At 41.2% G+C, this 21,278-nt stretch overlaps 1 protein-coding gene across 1 annotated transcript in view; it reads left to right on the forward strand.

The window, feature by feature from the left end:
* Window positions 1-19,567, forward strand: part of esr2b (estrogen receptor 2b) — a 65,255-nt gene extending 45,688 nt beyond the window's left edge. Inside the window, exons 5-10 of the mRNA XM_028565064.1 lie at window positions 1,545-1,904; window positions 4,538-4,676; window positions 10,892-11,025; window positions 14,028-14,211; window positions 15,830-16,159; window positions 17,428-19,567. Coding sequence (XP_028420865.1) covers window positions 1,545-1,904; window positions 4,538-4,676; window positions 10,892-11,025; window positions 14,028-14,211; window positions 15,830-16,159; window positions 17,428-17,503 — 1,223 coding nt within the window. The 3' untranslated portion in view covers window positions 17,504-19,567. The remainder of the gene's footprint in view (window positions 1-1,544; window positions 1,905-4,537; window positions 4,677-10,891; window positions 11,026-14,027; window positions 14,212-15,829; window positions 16,160-17,427) is intronic.
* Window positions 19,568-21,278: the final 1,711 nt, after the last annotated feature.

A 21,278-nucleotide genomic window follows, 5' to 3' on the forward strand; every position in this document is an offset into this window, starting at 1 on the left:
TTTATACACAACAATAGATAAAAACCTGTCGATTTTAACCTATTCAGGCTAAAATGTATTTGCACCGGTAGAACCAGCAGCATTGGCACAGCACTGTTATAAAATTAACCATTTTATTGCACAAAGTGGCAACTAATCATAAACTCAAACAGCAGAGAAGGCATCTAAATTACATACTGCATGACATAGAATAGCCTACATCAGACAAAACTCGCACATGTAACATATCCTATCCATATGCTTCAGGACTATGGTCAGATCATGAGCAGCTACCAGCAGTAAAAGAAAATCAAAGAATGAAAACTTCCAGCCTAGCATTGTGTGAATTATGAAAGATATAATAAAAAGTGGCCAGCAAGGTGCCAAATCTTAGACAGTGTATCGAGTCCACGGCAGTGACAGGACCAAAGAAAACTAAAAACTACGTCACTCACAGATAAGTTATCTTATTTAATGTAGGCAAAACACAAACGTGTTTCAGCTAGAAGCCATCATCAGTGCTCATCATTTCTTACTAAATAGGAAGGTTACTAGGTTACTTCAATAATAACTCAAGAAGCATGAAACCCGTTTTACTTAATGTTACCTCTGTGTGGACCTCCTCTCTGGCTGATGGGCTGTCAGCTCCGCTGGGGAAATGTCTGCACATGCTGCAGAAAAGCTCGTCCTTATTTACACTGGAGTCCATCAAAGAAAACTGTCCATACCACTTTAAAGAGAAGCCATTGTTATTGCGGTAACTTTTAACAGTAGCCTACATTGATTAACACATCCATGGTACGTTGTCTAAAAAGCCAGCTAGCTAACGTTAGCTGCTGAAAGCAGCCCGGAGAGTCTGCCTGTTGTTACTGTAGCAACCACCTACGTTCCAAGTTTTTTTACATACATTTGAATATTTTTCATAAGAAAACAAAACTTATTGATCAAAACATTGGCGCCCTGGCCCATTACTGGCTACGCGCCTGGTTCAAAGGTTATTTTAGTTGGGCGCCTGGGTAGCTCACCTGGTAGAGCAGTCGCCCGTATATAGAGGTTTACTCCTCGACGCAGAGGCCGCAGGTTTGACTCCGCCCTGCGGCCCTTTGCTGCATGTCATTCCCCCTCTCTCTCCACTTTCATGTCTTCAGCTGTCCTATATAAATAAAGGCCTTGGATATAGACTATGATGGCCATGATTTACTCACTTCTAATCATGGCCTAATCTATGGTTGTGCCTTGTGCGTGATAAAGTTGTGAAGAAAGATAGTGGATTTAGTTTTTTGTCACTAAAGCACTTTTCCCGCTTCGGTCCCCCTACAGGTTGGAAGCGGAATTGTCCATTACATTATTTTATGCAAGTTTGCCAGATTGGGTAGCGGATCTGTAGTTCGAATGAGACATAATGAGACATTATGACAGCGGTAATGGACAATTCCGCTTCCAACCTGTAGGGGGACGGAAGCGGGAAAAGTGCTCTAGTGTTGCTTTATCTTTGGAACACATGAAACAAGATGCATGTCATCTTACATAACCTGAACTTTTCTCATGCGGTCTTGATGCTCCAGGTGTAAGGCGTGAGCGCTGCAGCTACCGGGGAGCCCGACACCGCCGCGGTGGACTCCAGCTCCGGGATCACACCGGCAGGGGTTTGGGCCGGGCGGGGCCGGGTGCTCGGGCCCCGCAGCATGTCCACCTGGAGGCTCCTCTCGCCCCGCCGCCCCCCCTCCCTCAGGCCAACCGCGCACACCAATCTGGCATGAGCCCAGAGGAGTTCATCTCCCGCATCATTGAGGCAGAGCCCCCAGACATCTACCTCATGGAGGACCTGAAGAAGCCCTTCACCGAGGCCAGCATGATGATGTCCCTCACCAACCTGGCGGACAAGGAACTGGTTCTCATGATCAGCTGGGCTAAAAAGATCCCTGGTAAGGCCCAAAACTGTCGAATTCGGTCTTGATATTAGGGCATGAACCAAGAACCCATGTTGCCAAAGCAGTTTACAGAAAAATTATTTATAGTACATTTCACATATGAAATACATACAGTAGGTGTCACATATATTCTATACTGTACTGATTACTACACAAAACACAACATTACAAAACCATTACATTACACAATATAATACGATACCGTTTTGAAAAATAAAGGTTCCTCAAACAGCCACATTCCACAGAGTTGTAGAAAGAGGTCAGTCCAGTGAGGTTTGTAGGAGGAAAAGATATATATATATATATATATATATATATATATATATATATATATATATATATACATACATACATACATACATACATACATACATACATACTAAACCAATCTGTAATTTTGGGATCCTATAGTGGTGAAGCTGTGGCAGGCATTTGTAGCTGCCGGTGGAGCTGCTGTCTCTTCTCCTAGGAGAACTTCCAGCTTCTCTTCTGTTAACATTGGGATGTTTGCTATTTTGTTGGCTATTTTTCCAAAGTGTAAATCTCTTAGTGAAGAGAATTTTTGGAGAGGAGTGTCTCTCTTCTCTTCTTTTGTCTCTCCTCTTGTCTCTCATCTCTCTTGTCGCTCCTCTTCTCTCTTGTCTCTCCTCTCTTCTCTCTCCTCTCTTGTCTCTCCTCTCACTCCTCACTCCAGACTGCTCAAAGAAAATTATACAACGGTGGCCCCAGCTGGTTAGAAACAGCCTGGACTGCTGCTGAGGAGAGCTGGGCGGTTGGGCTACGACAAGCAGCTTTTCCTCCTACAAACCTCACTCGACTGACCTCTTTTTACAACTCTGTGGAATGTGGCTGTTTGAGGAACCTTTGTTTTTCAACAACTTTTTAAGGACTCGAACATTACAGTCTGCCAGCCTGCGGGCCAGCCTCGAGAGGCTGGGTGTACCAAACTGAGTCACCTGATGAAGATGACTGTCGCATATGTTGACGTCCTAAGAGAAGTGTAGCAACATCACCTCCATCAGGCTGATCAACAGGTTGAATGAAGTTTGTGCTGCTCTAGAGCAACCTCAGCCAACTGTGGGAGAGAATCACTGTGTGATCAGTGGAGTGAGGGGTGGGAGTACACTTTCCCCTCTCTGACCATCACCCCAGCTGTAGGGGCATTCTGGGGGGAAGCAGGCCAGCTGCTGTCTTTTTCAACCCCTCACCTGGGTGAGTTTCAAGCTGCAGGGAAGAACGCGCTTCATTAAACCTGCATAAAGGTCCTGAACCTGCGGTCTTTGCCCGAGTTGAAGGAGTCGAGGTGGACTGAGTTTTTTGGTCCAGACATTTCCCCAAAAGGCAGTTGGTGTTCCCTGTACAAACTGCCCATTGAAAAGCGGGCAGCAGACCTTCAATGTACATAACTACGAACAGATGCACCTAGATCCCGAGCTAGGGGAGGGATGTATTTTTTGTTTTCAGGTGGAAACACTAGCACACTTATTTGTTCAGTGTCCTCGGGCTGTCAGCCCTGCTAGAGCTTCTTAAAAGGTGGATTCAGAGTTTTGGGGTGTTTTTTTTTTCTGTTTGGAATCGTTCATTTTTGGTCCAAAATACAGAAGGCAAAAAGAGACTGTTCACATTTTAATGAACTTTTTGTTTGCGACGGTAAAGTTGGCCATCTGGCTAACACACAGGAACCGGGCTCAAAGTGCTGGTAGTGTAGAGCCAGTGCCGGTTCTGGAAGGACTGGTCAAGGCCCGATTGAGGGTGGAACATTTCTTCTACCAGATGATGGACAATTTGCTGGATTTCAGTTGTATGCTCCGTGGGGTGTTTTTCTTTGTTTATTTTTATTTTTTATTTCTGTGATTGTGAATCTTCTCTGAAAATGGTTCAATAAAGGGACTTTGAAAACCAAAACCTCTCTCCTCTCTTGTCTCTCCTTTCCTCTTGTCTCTCTTCTCTTGTCTCTCTTCTCCTTTCTTGTCTCTCCTTTCCTCTCTTGTCTCTCCTCTTTTCTGTCCTCTCCTCCTCTCAGCCAGTGTTCAGCCCAGCAGGTAACTCCCGAGGAGAGGTGTTAAGTGAAGGGATCACAAACACTTCCAGTGTTCTGAACAAAGACCATGTTTCCTGATTTTCCTTTTCCTGTTACTCAGACAGAAGTGAAACTGTGTGTGCATAGTCTGCTTCATAAGAGATCTAAGAAGCGCTGTCACACTAAATGCATAGTTGCTGCTCGATGATGTCATTCTAATGGAGTAGTCCTTTTTGACATTAGGGCAAGTCTGTCTCTGTCTAAAAGTCATAAAACCTGAAAGAACCTGATTTACTGGATGAATCAAATACCTTCATCAAAAGAGGAAAATACACCTTAAAGCCATTTTAAAACACCTTATTGTAAATCTCAGGGAGAGCATGTCTCATACCTTCAATCATCTTTATGGCACCCAAGGAGTTTGTAAGCCAACTTTTTCAATCAGAAATTTCCACAGAAGCTGATATTTAACTTTCGATTAAATAAAAGCGTGTCAATAAACTATAAATGCCTGGCCCTTAATGTGATTTTCATTTTCCAGTGTGGCCCTTAGTGAAGTTGAGTTTGACGTTAAAGCTTGCCTGGTTTTCTGTGCGTTTTCCCCCAGGCTTTGTAGAGCTGAGTCTAGCGGACCAGATCCACCTGCTGAAGTGCTGCTGGCTGGAGATCCTGATGTTGGGCCTGATGTGGAGGTCGGTGGATCATCCTGGAAAACTTATCTTCTCTCCCGACTTCAAACTCAACAGGTGAGCGGGCTTGGGAACTTTGATACAGTCTGTCATCAAATAGCTGATTTGTTATCAAGCTCTGAAAGCTTTTAATGAAGTTGTTCATGGGCCAGTGTGCAGGTTTACTATCAATGGGTAATTGGATCTCTGCTGGGGGTTACTGGCCGGACGCCGCTCTGCGCGGCAGTGCATCTGCGCTCATTTCCTCCATGGAGTGCGGCGTTGTTTTGATGGCGAAACGCACAAAATGGCCGCCGCACCACGACCATGCCCTGCAACGAAAACTCAAGCTTTTAATAAGTTTTCATCTTTAATGTCTTAAGATGGCAAAGACCAAATTTGAAGTCTATCTGATGAAATCTCTAGGAGGAATTCAATTCAACATGAGTGTACATAAAAACAAACGACTAACGAAAACTTCCTTTTGTTAGTCTACGGGAAATGGACGTACTGCAGGGGCTCAATTTGTGAAGTTTTGTACGGGGGTTCTAGCAAGCCATTTTTGCACGCCTATTTCTAAAACCCTTAAAATGTAAAATTGTGCACCAGGCCTGATACACGTGCACATTTTGGTGCGTTTTTGAGCATTTGTAGGCCCTTCAAAAGGCAGTTCATTTGTTGGGGGCCTTCGTCAATATTATCGGTGCTCTGGCCGTAGTAATGTCTTTGTGAGAATGTTTGTGTCTTCTTCTCCTACTTGCTAAGGCTTTATGCTTGCAGAGGGTGTTTCCTCCAATGCTTATACAGCGCATGTTTAAACAAATGAATGTGCAATGCAAGCACTAGGGCTGGGTGTCCCTAAAACCTTTTTGATACTGATCTGTGAATTTTATCCTGAACAATGCTTTTTTCTACACCAATTTTCAATTCAATGTTAGTTATAGGGCCCTATCTTGCACTCAGCGCAATTGACTTTGTACAATTGTCCGCTGTGCACCCAACGCACAGCAGACTTTTCCCTCCACAGACGCACGTCGGTAAATTAGGGAATGTATTTGCACGAAAAGAGGAGGCGTGTCCAGGCGCAAACATTCCCTGGTGCTATTTTGCAGTTTCAGAAAACAATTCCGCCACAGACCAGGAAAAACCTGGTCTAAAGTCAGCAGCACGTTATTCAGAGGCTATTTTAGGGGCGCATGCTTGGCCATAATGTAGCGTGTGCACATCGTGCATACACTTTGCTTCTCTCATTACAAGGAAAAATATTACTGAAAATGCGCTTCAGGTGTTTGGCAAGAGTCATTTATCCTGCCGGTATAATTCAATTCAATTTTATTTATAGTATCAAATAATATATATAGCAGCAGCGCCCGAGATCCGCCCACAAAGCTACATGCGTTTCACGTTTGATACTTGCATTTCAGATTGTTAAAATAGGGCCCATAGTATCAAATCATAACAGGAGTTATTGCTGGACACTTTACAGACCACACTATTATTTACAAAGACCTAACAATTCCCCCCCAAGAGCAAGCATTTGGTACGAAAGTGGCGAGGAAAAACTTCCTTTAAACAGGCAAAAACCTCAGACAGACACTGGCTCTTGGTGGGCGGCATCTGCTCCTGCCAGTTGGGACACAAAGACACTGATACAGATACACCGAATTTATAAAAACCCATTTCAGCTCCTTTGCACCTATGCGACACACACTGTAGTCAAGCCTCTCAAAATACAACAACACACAATGTGTGAGCCCGTCTCTGTGCGTAACAGTGTTTTTCCTGCGCACCTCTCTGACGTGTAACGTTACAGCCAATCACGAGCATCATTACATCTTGGTAAAGCCATGCTCACTTAAGTAGATGAGAATTCCTGTTTATGTATTGAAATTTGGTACTGAAGGATTTTTTGATAGTCGATACTATGGATGCAATTCTACCAGTGCCTAAAACTATTAGTAAAGTTGGTACCCAGCCCTAAGGAGTGCAATGTTTTGCTTGACTTCTCGGTTTATGTCAAAGCTTTGTTAATGCAAGTCGATTTGAGATGTTTTCAAGTACTTGGTTTTATTTTTCCCCAAATAAAATACAAAATATGTCGTAACATGTTTTTTTATTTTTTATTTAACCTTTATTTAACCAGGTAGGCTGATTGAGAACAAATTCTCATTTGCAACGACGACCTGGCCAAGACAAAGCATAAACATGCGAGACAACATAGAGTTGCACATTAAATACTCAAAATATAAACATACAAAACAAACCGTAAAGTATCTACCAAAAATACAGGTCTAATATTGAATCAATAAATAGTTGATTTATCTTTCTTAGTAGTTTTTCAGTAATGCAGTACAATATAGTAGTCCAAGTAAAAATACTGAGTGTAATACAGAGTCTATATACAGTTTGTGCAGATGGAGTACTGCAAAAGAGCCTTAAAAAAATATAACTGTGCAAGTGAGAATGTGCCACTATGCAATGGAGCATAACAGACAAAGTGAGTGTGCAATAATGCAAAGAAAAGAGTTAACACGTGCATGGACAAGACCTCAGACCGCAGTACTTTAAAGGCAGCCAGTGGAATAAGTGTTTCTAGGGTTTTAAGGTCTTTTTGTAATTCATTCAGTCATTGGCAGCTGAGAACTGGAAAGACTAGCAATCAGAACAGGAGTGGGCTTTTGGGGTGACTGAGGAGATATCTGCTTCAGCGCAGACTGCGGATAGGTAGAGCTATGGTGAGAAGTTATCCTTCTCTTCAGTGAACTGCCTCGCTGTGATGGGACAGGTTACTATTTCTTTGGAGGGGGAGTGGAAAATTGCATTCACATACAAACCAATAAGAAACCGTGACACTAGAAATAAGAACTGAATCACAGGAAGAAGCTGCCAACTAAAAAAAGCTGTAATTTCCATCTAAATGTGACTAAATAACTCTCCAATGTACTGTTAACTGTGTTCTTATTTCAGTTGTTCTGTATAAAGTATACTGTCATGTGGAGGCTGGAGCCTTCATTTACTTAAATTGAAAAGATGTATAAAAATTCTTATAGGTATTGTTTGATCATATTTTAGTCACCAAGGCCTGGTTCCTCTCTTCACTCTAGATACATTTGTATCTAGAGTGAATATACTGTTCAAAGCTTTCTGGAGCTGCTCTTGTGCTCTTGAGGGCCGTGTGCAGCTGCCATGTTTGCCGTAACAGTGATGGTGGTTTCAGTGTAATCTTCCCACATGGTTACACTCTGATGCGTTGACATCACACAATAAACAGGGAGTTCGCTCAGACCTTGAAACCATAAAGATATCATCATGATATATCTTTGATTCTTCTGGACGGCCGGCTCTTTTTCTTGCCAAAAACCTTTTATCACTCGCTGTTCCACACTGACCTTCAACTTTGGCCAGACTTTGGCTGTTTTCTGGCACGTCAGTTAACCCTTTTTTATTCATGATGACATGCTGATAGTACGCAGTTCAAATTTCCTTATGAACGTAATCCTGTCATTTGTCAGCAGTAGCAGCAGTTAATGAAATATTAAAGTTCTTCCTAGGGTTTGAAGTTCCTAGAGACTAGGGCTGCACAATATTATCGCTTTTTTATCGTCATCACAATGTATCACAATGAATAAACACATCGCGAAAGGGTGCGACATTTCGCCAAAGACACTTTTTTTGTGTTAGTTGAAAGAAATTAAACGTGCAGTCATTATTTTTTAGTGGTGCCTTTTATATTTAATTCAATGTTTAATTTGTTCAATTAAAGAATGTTGGAAATGATTTCCTTTTTATTTGTTTTAAATTCAACAAGCAATTTGTTGTATTTTAGCAGAATACTGAAAGCAGCAGAAATGCAGAACTGAGTAAAATCTAATATATTTTTTAATCGCATGTAATATTGTTATCGCCATATTCAACAAAGTTATTGCATATTTTGCTCATACCGTGCAGGCCTAATTAATATATATTTTATAGGAGAGAAAGAAGATATATCAGGCTTTGGATCGATTTATTGTTTTTTGTCTTTTTATGGGATTTGTTTACAAAAAGACAAATCTAGAATAATGCATCTTTATTCTGATGTGAAAAAGGAGAAAGCATAGTGAGATAATAAGTAATGAGAGGACAATAAAAAAGAGTTGGGTGGGATGGGGTTAGTGTTTTGACCTTTCTTCCCCCACTACCACGGAAACTATCACCATAGGGTTAGGTTAACCTTGATGTGTTTTCATAACACAGCCTTATTTTTCTCTGTTAGTGGTCCCCGTTAGCCTGTGCTAGCCCTTTCTCCTTGGACAGCTCAGGAAAACATCCTGGCTGCTAATCCATCCTCAACCAGAGGCTCAAACAAAGACAGAAAGCAAGAGTTGTTTGGAAGTTTCTTTCTCTAATTGACGCTCTTTCTGCCCTGTGGATCTTCTTTCTCCATCACTGTTTCACTTCATTAGCCTTGTGGGCAACATGTTTTTTTTTTCTTTTTTTTTTTAAAGCCAGTTTATATTTCATGATTCAAAAGACAAAACAGTTTTTTTCAAGTGTTTGAGAGAAAGATGCCACAGTGTGAATGACCTAGTTGGAAGCCGTTTGCTGTTGGTGTCTCATAAACAGAGTTTGTCAAGTCAGAGGTGCAAAGTTTTGGAAGAAAACCAGGACCACAGTCAATGCTGTTGTAGCCAATCAACACTTAGAATATTGTTTTGGGAACAGAAGGAAGGATGGTTCGTCCCCAGTCTTCAGTTCGCCGCATAAATTTGCATCACAGCTGTTAACGCCCGTGGTCGGATCCAGAGCCTCCAAGTTTATTTTATTTTATTACATCTTTGATGTACTGTTCAATAATCAAAATAACAGCAGCAGCAAAGCACTTAGGTTCAAACTGTCGGTTAGTTTGCTCTCTAATAAGCTGCAGTGTTATCAAGTGTCAGATAACGGACCTGCCCTGAGTCTGAGCCCTTTGCTGCATGTCATTGTCTCTCTCTCTCTTTCTCTCTCTCTCTCTCTCTCTCTCTCTCTCTCTCTCTCTCTCTCTCTCTCTCTCTCTCTTTTCCTGTCTTCAACTGTCCAAGGCAAAGCAGCTTTATTTGTATAGCACATTTCAGCAACAGGGCAATTCAAAGTGCTTTACATAAAACATTAAAGAGCAGTTAGAAAACAATTAAAAACAATAATAAACAAATTAAAAACATTAAAAGACAAGAATAAAATTGATTGATTGCAGTATAAGAATAAAAAGTTAATAAAGTTAATAAAATAGATTATTTAAAAAAAAGCAACATCAAAAAGATTAGCTTAGATTTAAAAGAACTGAGAGTTGCAGCGGATTTGAGAGTTGCAGTTACAGGTTTCTGGGAGTTTGTTCCAAATATGTGGAGCATAAAAACTGAACGCTGCTTCCCCCTGTTTAGTTCTGACTCTGGGGACAACAAGTAGACCTGTCCCAGACCACCTGAGAGGTCTGGGTGGGTCATAATGTAGTAGCAGATCAGAAATGTATTTTGGCCCTAAACCGTTTAGTGATTTATAAACCAGTAAAAGTATTTTGAAATCAATTCTTTGAGGCACTGGAAGCCAGTGTAGAGACTTCAGAACTGGAGTGATGTGATCCACTTTCTTGGTCCTATCCAATAAAGGCCTAAAATGGCCAAAAATTAATCTTTCTCTGTTAGCAGAATGAAGGCCCTGATTTCCATTAAACTTGGTGGAAGGGCCAAGGAAGAACCAGTTACAGTACATTTTGAGCAGATATAAAAATTATTTTTCACATTCGAGAGATAGGGCGTTTGTGCTGCATTCATGTTGTGTCTGAATAATCAGAAAAAGGAAAATTCACACTGCATTATCATTGTGGAATAGGGCATGCCTTGGTGCTCAGAGTGCTGTTTCAGTTTGTTTTTTTTTTCTCTAAAATTCAAATGAGCTGTACAAGTTCTACATCAGCCAAAACTAAAGCACATCCTCTACCTTTGCCTTCCTCCTCCCCTACTTTCCCTCTCTCTCTTTCTTTCCTTTCTAAAAAAAAAAAAATGGATATACAGTATGTTGCTGCTGCTTTCCTCTTATTGCACTTTTGCACTTTAAGTAAACTTATTATTTATATTTGTATGTGTGTATTTTATATTTTTTACTCATCAGAACTACTCATTGTGCTTTTAAATTGCCCCAGGGGATGAATAAAGTTATTTGAATTAAATTTAATTCATTCCTTTCTCTTCTCCGCTCTGTTGTTCTCCTTTTGCCTTTCCATCTGTCCCATATGTTTCTATTCTGTTCTTTAATCTCTCTGTCTCTGTCTGTAGGGAGGAGGGAGTGTGCGTGGAGGGCATCATGGACATTTTCGACATGCTGCTGGCAGCCACGTCTCGGTTTCGTGAGCTGAAGCTTCAGCGGGAGGAGTACGTCTGTCTGAAGGCCATGATCCTCCTCAACTCCAGTGAGTTTTGCTGATGCAGACACAGTCTTCACTTTGTGTTCCCTGTGACGGATAAGTTAGTTTGTGTCGATCTTCTCCAGACAGCGCATCAGAGCGTGTTTATGTTCTTACATAACCCCGATTAGTTTCTCCCTCTGCCTGGTCGTGGAACCAGGTGGGTCAATGACCCCTGCCACTTATCTGATAAAACAAATCTGACCAGAACCACTATTTAGGTTAAAGGGGCTTTCTTATCTTACAGCCAAAATAGTTTGATTGTCAAAATAATGCTTACTGATGAACATACTTAAAAATCATAAAACATAAATTATTGTCTCCAAAATGTATATAAATTATATTGGGCCTGTTGCAGCATATTTAGAAAACACTACTCAACTAATTTCTTTAAATTTGCTGCAACGTTCAACCATAGGCTCTAAAGAACTCATTTGTTATCAGTGCAGATATTTGCACAATGTAGCCATTTAAAAAACGCATAACATTTTCCCTCATAACTACTTGTTTAGATTAGATGACGCTAAAATGGGAATGGGAAGTGGGAATAGTTTTAATAAATATGAATTTCATTGAAATGTTGAATAATACCAATAGTGTATTAAAAAAAAAGTGGAATATTTTAAGGTTTTTTCGAAAACCTGTCGATACACTGAATTGCTGGTTAAAATGTGTAAGAAGGTTAAGTTATAAGGAAAAGTGGAAATGGTTGTAATTATTAAGTGTCTTAAAGAAGCTGAATAATACCAATATGGTATGGAAGTTTTTGTAAAAACTGATGCTAATCATCAATTACTGGCTTACATTTGGATGATTCAATTCAATTTTATTTATAGTATCAAATCATAACATAGGTTATCTCGAGACACTTTACAGATGGAGTAGGTCTAGACCACACTCTATAATTTACAAAGCCCCAACAATTCCAACAATTACAGTAATTCCCTCAAGAGCAAGCAGTGCGACAGTGGCAAGGAAAAACTCCCTCTTGGGAAGAAACCTCGGACAGACCCAGGCTCTTAGTAGGCGGTGTCTGACGGGCCGGTTGGGGGTGTGATGAACAGTGGCGATAATAGTCACATTAATAATGGAACAGTGACTGGATGTAGCGGGAAGCTGCAGGGTTCAACAGGAAGCAGCATGACATTGCAGGGCACCGCTGAGCTCAGCAGGGAGTGCAGCAGGACCACGGCGACAGCTGGAACCAGGATCTTGGTGCCAACGTTCTCCAAGGAAATACTCAGGGGGAAAAAACATAAGGACTCCGGGGATCAAGTAACTAAAAGAGTAATGAATGAGTTGGTGAAATGGGTGGGAATTGGAAAATGGCAATCAGATTTATTCAATATTTTCAAAAAGCACGGAAATAATTTACAAGTTGTATAAAATTCCCAATGTGGAGCATTTTAAAGGCTTGAATTAAGTATCAATCCATAAGTAAGAATGATAGAGCATTAGAAAGGCAGATGAAGCAGTAGTAGGAAAAAAGGAAAAAGTAGGAAAGGGATGAAGAATGCAAAATAAAGAGTAAGAAATGATGGGGGTTCAAATGTTTTGCCTATCTGCGCCACTTTCTTTATAGCAGACAGAGAAAGACAAACATATAGATATGTAGAGAGAGGCCCCGTTTTGACCTGGTCTAAAAAGTCATAGTCAAAAAAGTCCTGCAGAAAAAGTCCTGCAGAAGTTGATGGCATTTTGCCTGTAGATGGATTAAAGCAACTTTTAAATGACCATGCAGAATGGATACGTTCATACAAAGCATTCATATTCCCAGGATTTAGTAAATCTTTTGTAAAAAAAAATGATTCAAAAACATCAAACGTATACACTGTCATAATATAATTAAGGGAGATGTCTCTCTCTGGGTGCCTTCTAATGTTTCCTCAAGTTAAAGGTTAGTTTAAGTCATGCACTGAGGAACTAGCAATAAAAGGTCTTTAGATGTGGTTTCATTGAAAGTGCAGGTGATCCTCCCAAAGAAGTTGGATTGGCAGAACGTTGGGCTTAAATGACCTGTGAAGACTTTATTGCTGCGCAAGCTTTTGTTTTTTAAGTCACGTGTTCCCAGCGGTCACGCTGTCCTCACCCAGCAGCAGCAGCAGTACAGGACTCCGAGGTGACCAACCTCTCTGCGTGTCCCTGCAGAGTTTAACAAAGTTCCTCCCTAACAGCACCGTCCTGTGCCAGACTCTTGCTCTCTCTGTTGACTCTGCTCCCCTGCAGCTGGGCTGAAAAAAAGAACAAATTGCGAAAGAAGTGAAATTGAGTTACAAAAATCGGAGAGAACAGGAAGAATTTTAAGATTTATATATTTGGACAAATGGAAGGTTGTGGCTTAACTGCTCAGTCTGTCCTGTGTGGTGGGTGGACTGGGTGATCTATAGTTTTACATCTGGAATGTCCATCATGATGTCATTCGGGTTCTTTTTATGAGCCAGATGTTTACATGTGGTGGTGTTGGGAACTGAGGAGTTACAGATTACCCTCTCTGCAAGTTTGGTGAGATACTGGGTCAGTGTCCCACATGGATCCCTTTGTATCACGGAAGATACAGACAGCTCGCTCGACCAGCGAATTATACTAGTTATTCTCCTACAACGTCGACGGGGTGCTCTCATTCAGCAACGGGTTGCAAGCGAAAAAGCCTGGAGGACTGGGTGTTATAGCTTTCGTCACCTAGCTTTGGACCCACTGTTTATTTAATTTTCCCCCTGCTGCAAGTGAGTGTAAAAGATGGGGATATAAGCTGAGCGGTGAGGTTTACTATGTTTACTATACTATGTTGAGATATCTGGCTTCCAACCAGTTATTGGTTGAACTGCCGTAACATTTTCATTGTGTTTTATATTTTGCGGAATATGAATTTGGATGTATTGCAGTATTGGAGTTTTCCATACAGCCCAGTCAATATTGGCCTGATACTTTGGCAGATGATCAGTCTACCTCTGAAGTAAAAATGACCTACGTGTGTACCTGACCAGAATTCGCTGTGCCGTGTGTTGCAGATGTGGTGACGAGCTCCCCTCAGACGGCCGAGGAGCTGGAGAGCAGGAACAAGCTGCTGCGTCTGCTGGACTCGGTGATCGACGCTCTGGTCTGGGCCATTTCCAAACTGGGCCTGTCAACCCAGGAGCAGACTCTGCGCCTTGGACACCTCACCATGCTGCTCTCCCACATCCGCCACGTCAGGTACAGCCAGAGACGGCAGGAAACCGCAGCCTGAATCCAGAGGAGACGATCGGAAAAGCACACGGGCTCTGAGACATTTAAACGCTAGCCAACTTTATGTCTGGCCTTATTTATAGTACACTCTCACAAACATATTCCTCACAAGGTTTGAATAAGCACACACAGACACTTTACCAGATGACTTGATTTTACAGTTCAAGTAAAGGTGATTGAGAGACTTCCCAAGGAGGAAAATAAAAACAACCTCATTTTAGTTGATAGTGATGATAATAAAACCTGTATCATTTTCATACAGTGCTTTTTAGACAAGAAATTGAGAAAGCTGACAATTAAACAATAATTCTAAATTTGACACTGCTACATGTATACAAAAAAGAGGAGTTAAATGGACAAATAATACATTTTTTAGAATCGTGCCTTTTTTAAATTATTATCCAATGGGATTTAGAAGCTTCTGTGAGCCCAAAGGATTATCATTCTGAGGCCATAAAGGACAAAATCAAATGAAAAAATACCTTCACTGCAGAAAACAATAACAGTATTGTAGCTAGCAAGTTACATGCTGAAAATGGCAAGTTTTAAAGAAAATTTGGATGATGCAACCAAGGGGGTAAGCTTTGCTTCAGAACTTGGACCTCCTATGGCGCCATTTTGATGCTACAAAGCGATCACCTCCCGTTAGCATTCCACTGACTAGCATTCATTTTGACGTCACTTTGACAGCGAATAACTTTACATTTGAAGCGTTTAAAGACTCTATTTGTCCATTGTTAAGTTCTAAAGAAAGACAACAATGTATAAAAGGCTCCATTACCTTTAGCCTCACGTTATGGCTCCGCAGCAGACGTTTTTGTAAAAATAGGCTAACGATTGTGTCACATAGTAGAGGAATTACCGTATAGTACAGGATAAGCTTGCAGGCAGTTTCGACTTACATGAGCTGTTTAGGTTTAATTACTAATGTTAACTAGCAGTTTAGTTAGCAATAATTAGCCTGTGCCCATGTTATCTCCTTACATATACCTACACTCTCCGTCTCTGTAAGATTGGGAATGATTGAGATTTCTCTTGGCACAGCTACCAGAAGACTTCACACTTTCAGACACGTTGCTCACGTCACATTTACGCTGTCTCTCAGTTGGAGGCTGCTCAGTAAAGCTGGCCATCACCGGAAAAGTGCTTCTAATATCCTTCACTGGTCTCCGTCCAGAGCAACGGGGTCTATTGGTCCATTCTTATATACTGTCTATCAACAAGGCAGGCATTCTTGGTTTCTTTTGAGCGGTGCAAATGTTCCACCAAAACAAGTTCCTTCCCGAGACTATTTAGCACTGTTGCTGCATCCGGAGCTTAGCACTGCCCAAGATGATTGTGATTGGTTTAAATAAATCCAAACAACCCAGTGTTTTTTTTTTTTTTTTTTCTCCTATCTTAGAATGCATCTGTGATTTAGCCTTACTTCCTTACAGACCTTACTCCACAGCGCTGTGGAGATAGGTCTGGCAATGCAAGACTATCCTGATACTAAAGTAAAGTCAAAAGCTTGAAACAACAACTCACTCAAACAATTTGTGAGACTTTTTGTAAATCTGCAACATGTACTTCCCTGTCTCTGCAGTAACAAAGGCATGGACCATCTGTCCACCATGAAGAGGAAGAATGTGGTGCTGGTGTACGACCTCCTCCTGGAGATGCTGGACGCCAACACGTCCAGCAGCGGCAGTCAGGCGTCGTCCTCGCCCAGCTCCGACACGTACTCGGACCAGCACCAGTACCAGTACCAGTACCCTCCGCCCCCATCTCACCCGCAGATGGGCCCAGAGCACGCGGCCGGCCACACCGCCATGCCTCCGCATGGACCCGCTGAAGCCCCAACCCTGGACAGACACCTGCAGGCTGCGCCCCACCAGTCCCAGTCCTCACCTCCGTTTCACATGGACAGCAATGAGTAAGAATTAGTTACTCTAATTCAGTCAAAGTTGTAATACCACCAGGGAGTTTTTTTTTTTTTTTATTTTTTCCCTTGAATTTCCCTTGATTAAAATGTAAAAGGTATTCAACTATCTTTCTTGTATCAGTGAAGAGGAGAAGAGTTTCTGTATGTGGTAAAAACTCATGACAGGTGTTGAAAAGAAAAAGAAAAGCGGGGGAAAAAGAGACCAAGAAAAAAGGTGGGGAAAGATAGCATAGGGTAAAGAAGGAGGAAGAAAAAGTTAGCAGAGGGTAAAGAAAAGAGGGGGGAGATTGCAGAGGGTAAAGAAAGGAGGTAGAAAAAGTAGCATAGGGTAAAGAAAAGAGGGGGGGGGGGGGAGAAGATAGCAGAGGGTAAAGAAAGGAGGGAGGACAGAATGAAAGAAATAAGGACAGGGAAGAAAAAGATGGAATGTAGGAAAGAATTGCAGGGAAAGAAACAAGGAAGGAGGAGCAAAAGGAGGGAGAGAAGTAAACGGGAGTAACAAGGAAGGAGAGAAGATAAGAAAAAGGAAGGAATGGAGTAAAGGAATAAGAAAAGTAGCAGGGAAAGAAATTAGAAGAGGTCAAAACTCCAGCAGCACTTTGGCTTGTGCAACAAGTGTTGACCTCTTTAGACTTCTTTCCTCTCTCCATGCACCTTGGCAGTACGGGGTGTAGTTGTGCCAGCAAACCCAAGTCTTCTTCTAAAGGAAATAAATTAGGACTGATGAAAGGAGGGAGGGGGGGGCAATGAAGGAAAGGAGGTAGGTATAATGTTGCTTTCACATCAAATTGGGTGTTGCGACGGTCTGGGAGTGTCCCTTAAATGGTCCATCTCTGTCTCCGTTGTTTTGTCTGTAGGTCACGTGATTGGCCATCACGGCATGATGTCATATTGCGTTTCTCCAAAAGTTGATTCTGTTTCAACTGTTGTCCACATGTTGTCCACTACCCACATTCAAATGAATAAGGGAACTGCCGTTTTCGCCCAACTCCCAATTCAGCCTAAAGGAAGGGAAGAGATGGGGAGGGAAAAGGAAATGAGGGAGAGAAAATGAAAGAAGTTATAAGAACAAGTAGTGAAGGAAGGAACGGAAAAAAAGGGGAGGATGTGATGTGGAAATACGTGCTGCGAGGCCAGTTTTGACACTAAAGATGTTGGAGGAAAAGTGGAAATACTCTCAGTATGTCAAACTGGTCCTTAATGACATTGGTCCTTCATTTTCTTCACCTTTGCTAAATAACTAATAACTTTCCTCACAGGTACATCCATCCGGAGCAGTGGTCAATGGATACGGGAGACGCAGCAGAACCGACAGACTACATCGTCACCGATTGAGTCATCATGGAGACCTCCTTAGAGACTAACTGAGAACCTTTCATGGCTTTCCATCCCCCAGAGATCGAGAAAAGGAAACAAACAAAAAATGATTTAAAAAAAAACTAGCAGAAAGCGCTGTCGTGAGGTAAAGTGTTTTTAGTCTTTGAAAACGTTGAAACGTTTTTGATCGAATGTATATTTTACGTGCGTAAATATTTCTTGTGAATGTGCACTACAGCGGGTGTTCACAAGAACATTGCTGGACCTCTGCCAGTCAGTTTGAGCTCTTTTTTGATATACAGTATTTGTATCTCTTTTTTCACCTCGCTGTAACATCCAGAACAAGCCATCTACAATCTGCAATGACTAACAGAAAAGTTGCATGTGGTCCATTTCCATAGCTAAAGAAAAAAAGGCAGTGTTTTCTATCACACTGAGATGTTTTTCTCCTTCACTACTACTGTGTACTTGTGTGTTTTAACAGTGCCTGTTTATCCAGGATTTTTCTACTCTTTGTACAAACTACAAGTTTCAGTGGAGTCAAGAATCAGCTGTTTGTGCCTTTTAAACAAAATGACTGTTAACGTGAGCTTTCTTCCCTGTTCGTCTGGTTAAACTAAGGCTGGATTTACACAGTAGAATATGTGGCACAAATCTCTTGCGAGTTTACACTTGGCAAACTTGAAAAAAAAAAAGTCAAATTGAATTCAATACAAGTTGTCAGCCCTTTTTTAAGGTATTAAAAGTTATTGTGTAAATATATCAACCTCAATATATAGTCATAAATTTAAAGACCCCTTTAAAAGCTATTCAATGAAGTCCTTAGCTGTACTTTAAGACTAAAGCAAACATACCAAATGTAGGCATATTATTAGCATATAACTATGCTAACTGTATGCATTTTATGATACTACCACGCTAAACATTACGCGCTAAACATTTTGCTTATTGTACGCACATCGACGTACTCACATTAGCATGTCAGCACCATAACGGTCTAGCTACTCTTAATTAAACGACTTGGCAAAAATTGGAATACATTTTTCTAGACTCGCGTCCGTTACTCGACACCTGTGATACTAGTGACTGAAATCTTGTCAGCCGTAGCTGTAATTCAAGAGAAAAGCTAGCGTGATGTGCTAACATCAGTGTGTAGCTAAACAAGCTAACATGCCAAATTTACATTCAATGTAACTGTTAAAATTGTAGTGTGTAGCCAAATTTGCAACCATAGGGATGTTTATTCAATCTACTTTTTTACAGCAAGTGCTCTTTATATTAAAGTACAGTAGACAAGATCTCGGTCATTATTTGCAATTATTTTAGGACACAACTCCTATTGGCCAATTTAAACTAACTACTAACTTCACACCTGCACCTAGTGCAGGCAGCGAACATCGCAAACCAAGCAAACACGATGGAACCGTCTGCGTTCTTTGAGTAATTTGCGCACTTTCACGAACGGGCAGCGCACGAGCATCCATCCGGAACCGGCTCGTTTAGTTCTCGGCTTTACGAGGAACCATCGGCTCATCTCCTTAAATGTATTGTCTTCTTGCACGTTTCAAACCTCAAGTTTGGGGCTTGTTTGCCATGGTGTTTTTGACTACGTCCCAGTTTGGGTTTGCTTCGAAACGGAAAGAGTTAATCCTCGGAATACTGGATTTATACCGCAAATGCATAATTGATGTCCGTTTTGGACGTTAAGACGTGACCCACGCCACTTCTCTGCCAATGTAAATTCAACCTTAGTACCAGATAATCCTACCACTGCTGACAGATACATGTTCACTATCCTTTCTTTTCTGGTGTCTGTACTGTAGCTTGTGCATGCATGCACACAAACACACACACACCCACACACACACACCCCTAAATCTGATGCTGAAAATATTTCTGTTTGTGCACAGCACACATTCATATTTCAGATCTTGTAGAAGTTTTTGGCGGTCAAACCGATCAGCTCGATCTTAGCCGGGGTCTTTCTCTACACACTACACACACAGTTTATTGTCAATTGAAAATTGCCAATCTATACATTCCATAAATGACAGTTCACAAAATAAATCCAACTTTACACAATTTATGTATTTTGTTTCTGTGAGTGCAAGGCTAAGGCTAATATACAAATTAGTATCAAACCATAGGCTACTTTCATTTACGTAAATGAAGCTCGTCCAACTGAGCGTTGGACGAGCCCTCGCTCCTCTGCGCACGTCCGGGTTATTGGCGGACGCAGCTCCTTGCTGCCATGCATTCCCGGCGCCAGTCGCTTTGGGAGTTATAGGTCCAAAGGTGTTTTTTTCTGATACAGTGCCACCTAGTGGTGGAAGTGGGTCAATTGTTGCGCCTGAGGACATTTTTCACCAGGCCTGATGCGTGTGCAAAGTTGTCAGTTTTTGTGCATTTTAACCCCCTCAAAATGCGACAAAGGTCTTTTGTTGTCTAACCATTGGATGTTCCACGGTGTCTACTCGAACAGCGTTGGGTAAGTTATGGCATGACATAAAATTATTCTTAAGGGGGAGCAGTTGGGATTTTTTGACAGAAAATGAAGATGAAGCTGTGTGTTCTTTGTTAATCGGCATAGAGATACTATGGTTTTTTTATGACAGTTCTAATGGCATACTATTATGACTTTTTATAATTTTTTAGAGACATACCAGGGGTCAGCAACTTTAGGCAGGCGTGCCACCAATGGCCCAGCGATACAGCAAACACAGCCACAAATCACGGCAAACTGTTTATTGTCAATCAATCACAAATGGTAGTCTATACAGCCCATAAATAAGAGTTCACAAAATAAATTCAACTTTACACACTTTGTTTCTGTTCTGATCATACACAATATCATCTTATACAAATTAGGATCAAACACTGAGTTTCAAATCAAATCATCCTCTCTTTTACATTTATGATCAATAATAATAACAATGTAAATTAAATACATGTAATGATCTTTGATGGTGCACGTACATGGCTACATTCAATGACCAAGGATCAATTACATTCATGTTCCACTCCGATTATGACGTCAGTCCTTCCGCGGCGTGACTGAAGTGCTTTAAAGCGGCGTTCAGGTAAATCATTCACGTAAATATCAGTTTAAACCACAAATGGTATTTTTTTAAATGAGTCTTTGTTTTAAGCTGTTGGATGTTTGACGCCTGCAGGGCTTTACTCCACGGCTCAGATAGCGTTGGGTAAGTTATGCATGACATAAGAATTGTTCTTAAAGTATAACTTAATTAGATATTACAATTAATCAAATGACCGTAGTGCAACTTAGTGATAATGAACTCCTAACTCTGTATCTGTACAGAACGTTTTGCTTCTGTTAGCTAACTGTTTTGGTTTTACAGCTGCACATAGGTGGCTGAATCTGTGTCTGCCAGATGAATCTGTGTCTGCCGGAGGAATCTGTCTCTGCTGGATGTGTAAGTAGGCAGTTTTTAATCTTTCTATGTTAGCTAAAGCACTCGATTAGTACATCAGTACATCGGGGACTCTTTCTGTTCCCTAGTGGTCAAGAATCTCATAATGTTGTGATAATTTGAGAACTTTTTTGCAAAGCTTTTTAGGTTCGGCGATCTGCTAAAATATTCAAAGATGATCTCAAAAACACTGGCCTTAAAGTTAAAATCATCACGTCATTGTATCACACCAGTGCTTAAATGATTGCCCCATGTTAAATGACTTAGAGATTTTAGTAGTAGTACACTCAAACTCGTACGCAGAAACACTAATTTAGTTATTTAATTCTCAGTAGTTTATATCTCAGTAGATTATATAC

The sequence above is a fragment of the Perca flavescens genome, chromosome 20, assembly GCF_004354835.1.
Source record: "Perca flavescens isolate YP-PL-M2 chromosome 20, PFLA_1.0, whole genome shotgun sequence".
NCBI classification, from domain to species: Eukaryota; Metazoa; Chordata; class Actinopteri; order Perciformes; family Percidae; genus Perca; species Perca flavescens.